Raw genomic sequence first — 12,838 nt, 5'->3', positions numbered from 1 at the left:
CCCTCCTCCCGCAGCTGGTGTCTGAGTGCCCCCCTCTGTACTAGCCTGCTGCATTCCGGGGGTGCTGGCTTACTCCGACTTTCCCGAAGTTCAGCGTATTTAAGGGCTGTTTTGTGCTTTGTGCTCAGAGGTCTGAACATGTCCGAGTTTGTGTGTGACCCCTCAGCGAGGCCCTGTGTGTACGACCTCACGGCCGTGTCCAATCACTACGGAGCCATGGGCGTTGGGCACTGTAAGTACCGGCGTCTGCTTCCTTCTGAGGCCCTGCAATGCCCTTGGCCGGCCGCTCCCTGCTGCCCTGCGCTGGCCGGCTCAGCCCCGCAGGCCGCGGGCTTCTGCATGCTGCTGCTGCCCCTTCGCTTGTGCCCTGCTTTATTTTTATCTTTTGGTTTTCATATTCTGTTATCCACCAATCCCGTCTTTGGAAATCTATCCTGAGGAAATGACATTGGGAAAAGCTTTATGCGCAAAGATGTTCGTGTATTTATAACCATGAAACACTAGTAACATCATGGTGATCAGGAGCTGGTACAGTTGTCCGCCTGTCGATGGGCAAGTTCATGGCTGTCGCAGGACACAGTTAATACTGGGGAAAATGCCGGCGGAACGCTGTGCAAAGCGCACAGAATGGCATCGTTACAGGAGGTAGTGTCACAACTCTGTTAAAGCCAAAGACAAAGAAACCGGTTGGGGCTGGGGAAGCCTGGGAGGACAGACACCAAAATGTCCGGTTTCCTTTTCTCTCCTTGCTCTTCTTTGTTTTCCAAGATTTCTATAACGTGTGTATAGGTTTACTTCTGTAGTGACAAGACTAGTCCGTGTTCTTACCTGTTCACGGAAAGGGATTAGTCATGTCTGAGTGAGGAGCCGTCTTTCCTCTTGCCTCCTTTGCTGCACCTGCGCAGTGCCAGCCGGGGCGCAGCCAGTGTTAGGGCCGCAGGCGAGGATGCCAAGGGGGCGTCCGCCCCGTTTATGCCCACTGTGGGTTACGGAACTGCCCTAACCCCCCACCAGTAAGCTTTCCTGTGGCCCTCAGTTCGCTCCCCCGCTCCTCCATCCCTACTGTATCACCTGCTGGCTCTGGGGGGCGCTCACCCCCCGGCCTCAGAGCTGCATCCAGGCCATCAGAAGAAAGGAGAAAAAGGGCACGACCTTCTGTTCTAAGCAGACCTCCCCGAAGTTCCCTCAGCTCCGCTGCATACACCTCCTGGGCTCCGCTGCATACACCTCCTGGGCCATAGCCCGGTCACATGGCTGCATCTAGCCGTCGGGAGAAGCTGGAAAATAATTGTGCCTGTTTGAAAATTGATATCTGTTTGTGTTCATGGTCAAATGTAGTCATTTTTAACTGCTATTTTAGCATGTAACATACCATTTGGGCAAGTTTCTCATCCATGAGGTCAGACTGGTTGTGTGAGGGCCCGCAGTTGACACTCCATGATTGAGAGCCACAGTACTGCTGTCACGCCAAGCACAGACAGTGGGGACAGGCCCTTAGCGCCTTCCCTGTCACCTTTTCCTTTGTTCTTCATCACTGCTTAGTGCAGAGGTGCTCCAGTGAGGAGTGCTCAGTCACGGCAGGCTATCAGGAGCCAGCCCTGCTAGGTTCTGAGGTTCCTTCGAGAGCCTGGTGGAGCAGGAATTGGAGCAGGAATCGGACGTCGCTGTCGGGACTGCTATTGTAAACATCCTGCTTAGGAACAGCGCAAAATCAAGACAAAGTGTGAGCCGGAGAACGCTCGGGTCATGTGAGGGGCTGTTACCCAGCTGCAGGGCCTTGCCTCACAGTTCAGAGAGAGAGACATCCGTCTTGCCCGCACCCCAGCTGTGCCACCCAGATGCCCAGTGTGCCCCTCGCTCGTCTGCCCCCCAGGCTGCCAGCAGTGGGAGGTGACGGCGGCCGCCTGCCTGCACAGTGGGCGAGTTTGACCTGGTGTGTTCCTTAAATCCCAGAGTCCTGGCTCCTTTTATGGGTCCCCTGGCTCTGGGTTATTGCCCATAACCATCCTGAAAATTGACATGGATTTCTCTGTTTTTTGGATTTGTTTCCCAAAATTACAGTTTAAAAGTGTTGGTCCCTGGCAGCTCCATTTTTACCCTTGTCAAGCCTTACTAAGAAGGAACAGATTTTAAAAAGGGACGCGTTGCCTTTTGGTTGTTAAGACACAAGCTCTTAAGTTATTTTAAATTTCAGGGCCTGTGTTTTGTTTCTTTTCTTTTCTTTTTTTTTTTTTGGAGCTTTGTTTTGTGCAAGCCTGTTAAGCAGGCCAGATGAGTTCTCTGGTGGCTGCTAGAGCATTTCCTTTTGACTTGGCAGACACTGCGTACGCGAAGAACAAACTGAACGGGAACTGGTATTACTTTGACGACAGCAACGTGTCCCTGGCCTCCGAGGACCAGATAGTGGTGAGTAGGCCCTGGCGCCTACTTTCTCCTCTCCTTTATGGATGAAAGCTGGGGGAGAGTCTCCCGGGCCATCCCGACGTGACAGGGGACGCTAGGTGTGGCAGACAGCCAGCTGGCTGCTCTTCCTTCGGAGACCCTTCCTGATTGAGAAGCTTGAGTCTCCACAGGGCCCTGCCGCAGGGCACCGGCCTTTCCCCTCTCCCTGGGCCAGGTTGGCGTGAGTAGCCCCAGGAGGAAGGGTCCCTGTGGCTGCCTATGCGCGTGGGTGCCCACGGCCAGATGGCAGGTCCCTCAGAGGGCGCGATTGGAACAGCGAGGGAACAACTGGGAAGAATGAGTGATGTTGCAGCCCGGGAACGGACTCTTCCCCTTTTGTGTTTCAGACAAAAGCAGCTTACGTGCTGTTTTACCAGCGCCGAGATGATGAGTTTTATAAGCCGCCTTTGCTCACCAGCTTTCCTGGGTCCTCTGACGGAGGGACGGGGCCAGGCAGCTCCCAGCAGGGCCTGGGGGCTGAGGAGGCTTGCGGCATGGACACCAACTGAGGCTGCCTCGGTGACCTGCCCCCCGCACCCGTGTGGTCCCAGGAGAACACCTTTGGCCCCCTGAAGACTACTAGTGTTTGGTCTATAAACCAGATCAGGAAATCCCCTTCTTTTATGAGCAGAAGAAAAAAAAAAAAAAAGACCATTTGTTCAGAAGAGCTATGTCAAGAGGTTGAATTCTTTTTCCTTTTAAATAGGTGGTGAGACATTTCTATTAAACCTGTGGAGCTGCGCAGTGGGGGTGGGGCAGGGGCACACACTGGCAGGTGTCCGAGGGATCCCAAAGGGAAAGGCGCAAACACACTGCATTGGGTTTGGTGCGGCGGAAGGCCTGCTGCGGGCTGCCCTGGGTTCCTGGATTTCTGACCCTGGTGCCAGTTCCTGGTCACCGCAGGAGTCTGCCCACAGGAAGCAGGGCCTCAAGGAAACTGATGTCTGTCCTCTTCTCCCTTGCTGTGATGGGTTTATAAGTCCAGAAAAATTAGCCACTGAACCCATGTCTAATTTTCAGCTTTCCCTAATGAAGATGTTTGTCGTGGGGGTCTCCTGCCTCTCCATCTGGAGTGGAACCTAGCAGTTCTGTGATGCCCCCTCCCTCCCCCCTGTCCTTGATGTACTGAGACAGCTGGATACTGTAAGGAACTTTTATTAGCTGTCAGTTAAAAGTGCACAGAACTGCTGGGGCCCATGGTCCATCCACGTCAGCTTGAAAACTGGAACCTTCCTGGGAGCTTGTCAGGCTTGTGGGAAGAGCCCCAATTCCTGCTGGAAGTGAAATACCTGCCCCTCCAGGCCGGGTTCTCTGGTCCAGGGCCCCACCCCCACCCCTGCCCAGGTCCAGCCCGCACACCCTCCACCAATCCCCGTCCCCCTGAGGGCGGTGAGGCCAGAGGCCAAGCCCCTGCCGCTTCTCGAGTGGGAACCCTCGATTCCCCTCTGTGGGTTTGCAGGACACTGTTCTGGGCCTTTCTGACCTTTAACCTCAGCCGTGGCGGTTGGGGCTGGCCTGGGGCACGTGCGGTCAGTCCGGCAGCGACCGTTGGCCCGGTGGCGGTGTGGCCTCCCTGCTGGGTGAGGAGGAACAGCCTGCGGACCCCCTGCGGAGGGCCCCGGGTGCCGGTATGCAGTAGGGCGGCTCTCGGGCCTGCGTCTGCCGGGGAGGCAGGAGGCGGGGCCGGGCGGGGGTGGGGCTGCTGCTGGATGGACCCCCCGGGTCCGTGCGGGGAGGGACCCGCTGTGGGGTCCCCTGCTCTCCGGCCTGTGGTGCTCAGCAAGCCTAGAAGTCGTGGCCGATGTCCCATTCGGGGTGGTTGACAGCCTCGCCGAAGCGCTGTCATGCTCCTGTCGCTCTGCGTTTCCGTGCGTTACATAATAAAGACGTGGTCGTTTTCAGGGGAGATGTCAGAAAAACTGCGAAGATGCAGGAAGGAGCTGTCTGCAGCCATTGACCGGGCCTTTGAAGGGGTCAGCCGCGCGCAGCCGTGCGCAGGCCGGCAGAGGCCGGAGCCCGACGCCGCGCTGCTCTGCTTCCCCCCCGCGGGGCGCGGGCCGCCCTGCCCGCCGCCCCCGCCGGCCGCCGCCGCTGCTCCGGTCGCTCCCGTCCCCCGTGCGCCCGAGCCCGAGGGCCCTGCCTCTGCACCACACCTTGCCCCAGGGAACGCAAAGCCACACGCTCTGTTCTGCCCCCAACGAAAGCCTCTGACCAGCAAGGAAAACGTACTGATGCATTCTTCCCTGTGGGCACCGGAAAGGCAGTTCTGGAGAGCAACAGACGGGAGCCGGCGGAAAGACGGGCTAAGGTGACCGGTGCGATAGCGTAACAGCCACCGTTAGGGGGGCCTCATCCCTGAAAAACGTGTTGCAGATCCCAGTGGAGTCCCTAACACACTGCTCTTGCTGGCCTTTGGCAGCTCCAAGTATTTGGCAAGTTGGGAGCCTGTCTTTAGAATTTCAGAATCTGGCAGAGAGAGAGAGAGAGAGAGAGAGAGAGAGAGAGAGAGAGAGAGAGAGAGAGAGAGAGAGAGAGAGAGAGAGAGAGAGAGTGTTGGGGTGTTTGGGTTGAGGAGGCCTGGCTGTCAAGCCAGTCTTGGAAAGCTCTTTGCAGCACCCAAATGCACTGAATGTTAAAAGAACCTGGTTTCTCAAGTCACATTATTTTTTATGCCACAGAAACAAAAATCTTAATTCTGGTGATCTTTGTCCACATTGGGAACAGGGTGAATGGCTGGCCTCATCCTTCCCTCTGCTCCCCTCCCCCACCCCAGATCTTTCTCCACCATTCAGGGCGCTATGGTCTCCCCTAGACCTTTTCTTCTCCCAGGTGGCTTGAAGCCGCCTGGTCCCAGATATGAAACTTAGGTTCTGCCCTCTTGGCTGCCATGTGACAGAGGATAAAGAAGCCATTTAACTGGTTTTCTACATTTTTTCATTTAACTACAAATAATTACCCTGGTTTTCAGAGACATAATGCATAGTCTGATGATTGTCCTCTAATCATAACATAAGTGACAAAGTTAGCAGTACATTCTTACCTTAAAGATCACCTAACAGAGATCCCCTTCAATATTTTCTTGAAAGAGAATCTAATTGCCCACCTTTTTCCTTTCACCTGGGGGCTGCAGGAAGGATACGGAGAAAGACTTGAAGGTTGGCTCAAACATGCCACTCAGCAATTCTAGCCAAGAGGCCACCAAGGATATGCTAGATATTATCGGTGAGTACCAAGGGCCTGTCGGCCCGTCCCTGCCCTTCGCGGAGCGGGCCTTCAGCAGGCCCCTGTGTTAGCAGGTGTCCTGCAGAAAAGCTGCTCTCCTCTTTCTCATCCGTGTTCTTGGGAGGTCTTGCACACAGCAGGCTCTGCGCATAGAGCCCTCGTGGAGCTGACAGCCTGGTGGAGACCCTTCAGAAATGTCTAGTTACAGTACATCCCTGGAGGCAGGGGACAGCGGTCCCAGAAATTGGTGGTTGAGCTGAGATCTGACGGAAATGGGACGGAGGCCAGGGGGGATAGTAGCCCAGCTGTGGTGGGTAACACAAGGTTAAAAGAAGCTATGCTTTGTTGATGTAGTGCTGTACGTCTGGTCAGACACTTTTTCTACACACACATCTGAGTATTCTGAGGGTGAACTACATGTGCCCTGTTTTCACTGGCCCTCACTACACAGTGGGCACAGCTCCCGGTGAAGGAGCACATAGCTCTGGGGGCTGCCTGAAGGTGTTGGCTCTCACAGCCTCCAGGTTATCGGGGATGAAAGAGAGGTCTGGTGGTGGCAGGTCCTCGCCCTAGACCACAAAGCAAGGCCCCTGCCAGCCCACTATTTTAATGGCCTGAGTCTCCTCTAGTAGCCCCAGGAGGGGAACTGAAGTCATCATGACCTCTGCTCACCATCTTCCAAGGCCCTTGCCAGCGTCAGGCAGCATCTGGATCCCTCTAGAGCCCCATTTTATTTCATACCGAGTCTGGTCATGTCTGTAGACCAGGGAGTTTCCTGAGAGCCAGGACAAACAGGTGCACCTCTGTGTCCTCCCGCTCATGCCTTCCTTGGGGACTGGCAGGTAGCTGGTGCTCAATAAATGCTGCAGTCAGGAGGACAGTCGCTCTGGCAGCCTGCCTGCCTCGGGGCGGGCATGCTGGCTTTGTACATACAACCCCAGGAGAGCGGCCACACATGTGTGGGTTCTAACTTGCGCCTGACATGTCTCTGGAAACCTCTCACTGGAACAGTAATATTGAATGTTCTTATTTTTTAAGACAATGCGAGCATCCGAGCTATTGAAGAATTGGCTGGGAAACTAGAATTTGAAAACGAGTTGAACCGTGTGTGTGATCCCTTCAAAGACTTGCCCTTCACAGAGGAAGCCTGGGCCCTGCTCATGGACGGGAGCCCACAAAAGGTCTCGGATGCTGACTCGGGCAGCCTCGGGGAGGCTTTCGATGACCACAGTATTGTGGAGACAATTCTGGACCTGGAAGAGGACTACAGTTTGCTGGCTCCTTTTAAATACCAAGCTGAGTAAGGGCTGATTCTTTACAGCCGGAGGCTGATGTCAGGTGTCTGCAGAAGTGGCCACAGTCACATTTTTCAAAGGGTTGGTAGAATATGAATTACCACACCCTTCTTTTTTAAGGTTTTTTATTTACTGTTTCACCTGTTCATGCATTCCTTGGTTGATTTTTTTTAAAAGATTTTTATTTATTTATTTTTAGAAAGATTAGAAAAGAGGGGAAAAGAGAAGTAGAGAAGCATCGATGTGTGAGAGAATCGACCCATTTGCCTCTCACGCACCCCCAGCGGGGGACCTGGCCCACAGCCCAGGCATTGCCCTGACTGAGAACCGAACCAGAGACCCTTTGGTTCACAGGCTGGTGCTCAATCCACTGAGCCACACCGGCCAGGGCCGTTGGTTGATTCTTGTATGTGCCCTGACTGGGGATCGAACCCACAACCTTGACACATAGGGACAAAGCTCTTAACCACCTGAGCTACCTTGTCAGGGCTACCACGGGGCTGCCACACCCTTCTTAAGTTCCAGCTGTGTTCCTTTTTGAGCTGAAAGCCCTGTTTTCTGTTTCTGTTTTTATCCTGTTGCTTTGAAATATTTCTTACTGTTCATTTTTTTCACTTAACATCGTGTTGTTTTCCTGGTTGATGTTCAATATATTCATTACTCAAAGCAGGTGTGGGCCGTGGGCCTCTGCTGTGTCTCTTGGTGTTCTTTCCAGTGAGCCCCTGAAAACGTACCATGGCCACAACCAGCGGGCTTTGTGGGCCAGGCAGCCCCAGGCCAGCCCAGCTGACACAGAGGGCACATGTGGAGAAGGACCTTGGCCCTCGGCCCTCTGCCACCCTCCCGTACCCGCCCCCCCACCCCACACACTTTCCTGCCTGGGCCCCGGGCCCCCCCCATCTCCAGACCAACCTTCCCTTCAACCACGCCTGCCCCTGCCCAGCTCAAAGGCCTCTTGGTTGTGTCAAAGGGGCTGATCCCCTCTTGACAGGAAATCTCATGAGGCCTCCCCAACACACACCCTGTATCGGACACCTGGGCCCTAGCTGAGGGGGTTGGGAGGATAAGGTATGCCGAGGTCCTGCCCATCCACCATTATTCCTGAGCTTCATCCCTCCCACTACAGGCCTGAGGGTCCTGAAGGCTACCCTTGGTTCCTGGGGCAATGACCCTGCAGGGGCAAGACAGGCAGGGAGTGAAGGTGGGGCCAGGCCCTAGAGGGCAGCATAGCCCCAAAAGTTTAGCAGGGCTGGCTCCAGCTCCCTCCCTGGAAAGATAGGACATTATCAGAAATTATTTGGACAAATCTCTCAAAACTATGATATTCTTTCAGGAAACCTAAGAAGCTCTTGGGCAAGGTTTGATGCCTCTTAGAAACAGGGTTCAGGATGGGTGAGGGAGAGGCCTGGCGCAAGCAAACCAAAGAGCTGAGAAGGAAGGCCCAGCAGCCCGCCCCCACGCCCCTGACCTGTTTTAGGCTGGTGACCTCACAAAGGGCGGGCCGCCGAGCCAGCAACACCCTCTTCCTGCGGGTCTGGGGATTCCTCTAGGCGCACAGGTGGAGGCTGCACACCCACTCCTTAAGGATCAATGCCTGGCACCCGCCCGCACCCTGGGACCCAGCCCTGGCCACTGTGGGGGACGGGCTTTCCCTGGGGGCACAGCCACCACCGCAGAGGGCAGGACGAAGACTCAGTCCCTGCAGCGTGGCCCCCTCGATAAACACAGCCTGTGGAGTTGGGGTCCAGTGTCTTCTCCTGAGCAGGACGGACAAGAGCAAGTGAGAGCCGCTCACAGCATCCTCCACGCCCCGTCCTGCTCCCCGTGGAGAAGGGACTGTCCTGTCTGGATGCAGATGTCAGGCTACTTGATATGCGCTTTCCAACAGCGCATTCCACATCGTGTGTTGCTGGGGAATCTCCATAGAGGAGGTGGAGCTCATCCCCACCCCCACCCTTACCCCAGCCCCACTCCTCGGCTTGATCTAGACGTAGTGACTTGCTCCCATGGGACAGAGTAGGGAAGGGCAAAGTAGGAGCCTTACACGGAGAAGCCTAAGTGGTGAAGGTGAACACAACCGTGGTGTCCTGTGGGGGTCACCCACCCCTGGCAGGATGTGAGGAGGAGGGTGCTCTGCCTCTGTGGTGTTCTTAGCAAAAACCCACATCCACAGTCTACTCATGAGACAGACGTCAGACCCACCCAGTTCGGGAGATGTTCTGCAGGACACCTGGCCAGTACTCAGGACTGTCAAGTTCCTGAAAAACAAGGAAAGACTCAAAAACTGTCACAGACCAGTGGAGACTAAGGAGGCACAATGACTCAAAGCAATGGATTGCATCCTGGAACGGAAAGAGGACGTTAATGGAAAAACTGGTGAAATCTAAATAAAGGTCAGAGTTTACGAATGTATTTGTTAGTTTCTTAGTTTTGATGAACCCGCCACAGTTACGGAAGCTGGGTGAAGGGTATGTACACACCCACTATCGTTGCAACTTTCCTGCAAATCTAGTCATTCCAAAATTAAAAGAAAACTTTTTTAAATGCAGTTGACCCCAAGTTTGTGAAAATGTGTGTGTGCACATGTGCAGAAAATTGTCATGGAGAGGATAAGGGGTCAGTTTCCTTTTTTTCCTGTATTTTCTAATTTATCTGCAATGGACATGCATCACTTCTGGAGAAATAAGAAATTATAAAGGTGTTTTTTTTAAATCTTCCTCTCTGCCCACCGGCCATGGGCATCCCTCACCAGGCACCTGCCCAGAGTTGACCTTCACAGTGTCCAGCAACCGGGACAGAGGCCAGGGCAGGCAGCTGAGGCTCCGTGGGACCTGGCTAGGGTGTCCCCTTCGCTGAGGGTGCACTGGGTGAAGCGCTAGTTCTCCCAGAGCTGTTTCTCTGTTTTCCTGTTTTCTCACAGCTCGGCACCTGTTCCCAAAGGGCTTGGCAGAGGGGGTGGCTGCTGGGAATGGCGTCTAGTTCTAACCCCAGAAGACCGAAAAGAGGTTTTTTTTCTGCCTGGGCAGAGCACAGGGTAGGGGTGGGGTGGGGTACGGGCCCTCTGTGGTGGGACAGGCAGGCGTACCTCTGGTTATGTGAAAATTCAGGTTTACCGCGGGGGCGATTCATTCTGGGGCCCTTGTACAAGGAGCTTTTCCTCTGCAGAAGTGCGGCTGCCCCATAAGGCAGGTGAGCCCTGTGCCCCCAGCATGCCGTCCTCAGTAGGTAATGGTGGCCATTCCCCTGGTGACATCTCCCCTCGCTGTATCCTGGGCTCCCTGATGTGTCCCAAGGAGACCATCCTGCCTTTGTCACCACATGGGTGCAGTGGGCAGATGTGTGCTTGCTCACTTACACAAAGTGGAGCTGGGTCTCCAGGGATGCAGCTGGAGGGGGAACAGGAGATGAGAACATTTATTTATTTTTAAGTTATTAGTATTTTTTATCCTCGCCCAAGGACATGCTTCTTGATTTTGGGGGAAAGGAGGAAGTTAGAGAGGGAGAGAAACATCGATGTGTGAGAAAAACCCATCGGTTGCCCCTTGCCGGGGAGCAAACCCACAACCCAGGCATGTGCCCTAACTGGGAATCGAACCCACGACCTTTCGATTTGTGGGACGACGCCCAACCAACTGAGCCATACTGGCTAGGGCTAAAACATTTATTTTATTAAAACCTCCTCAGGTTTGCAGGTAGCTGGGACCAAAGACTTCTTGGAAGGACATTAATAGTCATAATTGAGAAACTAAAAGTGTTTCACATCATTCCGTTCTCTCCCCCGCAATTCATGTTGGCAAGCCAAACAATCACTGAATTGTTTCTGTGGAAACACCAAACTGCAATTTGGATTAGCAGAATCAAAACAGAAACACGCACGACGGCTTCAAGCATAAATAAGAGCATTGGAACCTGCTAGTCACAAATTGCAAATTCAAGCCACAGCACAAGGCGTGTGAGAAGCGGGGCCCGTCCAGCCCGATAAGGAGAAGGTTCCAGGCCCCGGGTGCCTCCCACCCTGTCACTGCCAAAGCCACTAGAAACCAGCTGAATGTGCAGACTGGTAGACTTTGTACGAACTTAAGGCGCAAGCTGCTCTGGAGAAGCTCCTCGGAGAGGCTGGAGGGCTGGAGGGGACGGCTGGAGGGCACAGCTGAGAAAGAAGGGACAGGAAAAAGGAGAGAGATGAGTGAGTGGCCAAGTGAAAATCCAGCAAGGAGCAGAGGGCCACAGCAGAGCAAGGGTTCTTTGAAAGGACCATTTAAGGACGGCCATGGGCTGGAAATGGAGACCCTGCCTTCAGTGTGGCCTGGATTGCCTGTTCCCCACGTGGGCCTAGACTGGAGCCTGAATTCTTGCCAGATGAGCTCTGGGGGCACTTCTGTGTGGCTCTGCGTGGCGTGTTGGACTCGGAGGCCTGCCTTCTCGTTGCTGGACCTCAGGGTTCCTCTCCCCCTGCCTCCTGCTCCCACACGAGGGGATCAGGACAGCCACCACCTGGCCCACCCACTCTGGTTCCTTGCTTGGTGCTCTCCTGGACCCTCCACTTCCATCTCAGAGACATATCCAAGGGGATCAGGAGACCAGGAGGAAGGTGACAGACAACATGGGGGCCTGTGCCTTTCACCTTTGCACCCAGGAATGTACCAACAGGGCAGCAGCCCCTTCTGCCTCTGGAGGAACTGTGAGTTGTTAACGATCCAAGAAGCTGATGACAAGGTTTGGCAGAGGAGGCCTAATTCAAACCAATCTCCCTGCCCCTGAATGGCCAGGCCAGGGGCTCACCTGGTACAGACTGGAATGTCCTGTGACCGAAGCACGAGACGTTCACTATGGCAGCGAAGGCCGGCGCAGGAGGCGGGCAGACCAGGGAGGCCGCTGCGCCAGATCAAGGCTGCGGTCCACAGACAACCTGAGGCCCTGCTCCGGCAGCCTGCTTTCTCCCTGGAGTATGTAGGAGAACACTCATACTTCAGGTTCCAGCTAAATATGGCGTGCACAATGTTTTCCTCAGGAAGTGTGCTTGACAATAATGGATCCCAGCCCAGGAGGGGAAGGACTCTGTGGCAGGCCAGCTGGAAAATGCCTGGTTTGATGAAGAGTTTTGGCCTAAGGCCTGGCATGAAACAATTTTCAAAACTGCTCAACCCTCGTAGGAAGTAATCATCTTTTTTGAAGACATAAAGGCAGCTGTTTTCTGGGCACTTTGGGGAAGAGGGGATGCTGAGGAGCTGGCATGGACATCTTGCAGGAGACCCCTGGTCAGGAACCCTTTGGAGCTTCTGATTCAAGATACACAAAAAAAGAGACATTGCCGGGGATGCTAGAGAGACTGACTTTCAGGACCAGGGAGCAAGGAGCTGTTCGAGGGCAGAGCACGCAGCCTCCGCCCTTAGTATCAAGTGTCTAGAGTGTCAGACACTCCACTGGGTACTGAGGGTCCAGCGGGGTGGCCACTGACCTGGGGTTTGTATTCCACCCCCCATTCCTGTCGGATGGCGCTCTATGAGACAGTTAAAACAGGAAGTGTGTGAGGAAAAGTCAGAAAAAGGCCTCCCTGCAGGTGACATTTGATATTTGAACATTAAGACAATTCGGTACCACAGTTGGCTTCATTTTCGTCCTCAGACTGTACCTGAGTCAGATCAGAGGGAGGAGCCCTTAGGTGGCTCTCTGGGCTCAGGCCCCTGGACCGCCCCCCACATCCGCCCATGTAGCCTAATCTCTATCTGCATCCAAAGAGCCAGGAACATCCAGTGCTCCAAGGACACGTCTGGGCTGCGTCAGGTTCACCAAATCTGGCAGGAACACAGTGGTTAAGAAAAAAAAAAAAGGCCTTGGGAATAAAATAACAGACTAGCCTTTCCTGATGGTTGCCAGAC

The 12,838-nt window shown here is 54.3% G+C and overlaps 2 protein-coding genes across 4 annotated transcripts in view; both read left to right on the top strand.

Moving 5' to 3' along the window:
* The window catches only part of USP4 (ubiquitin specific peptidase 4), a 35,959-nt gene extending 32,875 nt beyond the window's left edge, over positions 1–3,084 (top strand). The window contains exons 20-22 of the mRNA XM_090284739.1: positions 129–232; positions 2,318–2,406; positions 2,790–3,084. Coding sequence (XP_090140865.1) covers positions 129–232; positions 2,318–2,406; positions 2,790–2,951 — 355 coding nt within the window. The 3' untranslated portion in view covers positions 2,952–3,084. The remainder of the gene's footprint in view (positions 1–128; positions 233–2,317; positions 2,407–2,789) is intronic.
* A 15-nt stretch (positions 3,085–3,099) lies between these two features.
* Positions 3,100–7,571, top strand: CUNH3orf62 (chromosome unknown C3orf62 homolog). 3 transcript variants are annotated; one of them, XM_090284737.1, is made up of 4 exons: positions 3,100–3,151; positions 4,345–4,750; positions 5,573–5,664; positions 6,703–7,571. In XM_090284737.1, exons 2-4 carry the CDS (start codon positions 4,350–4,352, stop codon positions 6,966–6,968), a joined length of 759 nt encoding a protein of 252 aa, XP_090140863.1. In that variant the 5' UTR covers positions 3,100–3,151; positions 4,345–4,349; the 3' UTR covers positions 6,969–7,571. The 3 variants fall into 3 exon arrangements, with proteins under 3 accessions (XP_090140863.1, XP_090140864.1, XP_090140862.1); XM_090284738.1 differs by lacking the exon at positions 3,100–3,151 and adding an exon at positions 3,952–4,070; XM_090284736.1 differs by lacking the exon at positions 3,100–3,151 and having other exon boundaries at positions 4,164–4,750.
* The last annotated feature ends 5,267 nt before the right edge of the window (positions 7,572–12,838 follow it).

This window comes from Furipterus horrens, unplaced genomic scaffold, assembly GCF_987537825.1.
Source record: "Furipterus horrens unplaced genomic scaffold, mFurHor1.1.pri manual_scaffold_7, whole genome shotgun sequence".
Classification (NCBI taxonomy): Eukaryota; Metazoa; Chordata; class Mammalia; order Chiroptera; family Furipteridae; genus Furipterus; species Furipterus horrens.
The sequence above is the reverse complement of the archived record's forward strand: the minus strand, read 5'-3'. Positions and strand labels throughout refer to the sequence as shown.

Coding starts and splice junctions, on each gene's coding strand:
- CUNH3orf62 (XM_090284736.1), top strand. CDS start 4,287: ATGCTCCTGTCGCTCTGCGTTTCCGTGCGTTACATAATAAAGACGTGG. Junction 4,751..5,572: donor CGGCGGAAAGACGGGCTAAG/GTGACCGGTGCG, acceptor TGGGGGCTGCAG/GAAGGATACGGAGAAAGACT. Junction 5,665..6,702: donor GGATATGCTAGATATTATCG/GTGAGTACCAAG, acceptor TTATTTTTTAAG/ACAATGCGAGCATCCGAGCT.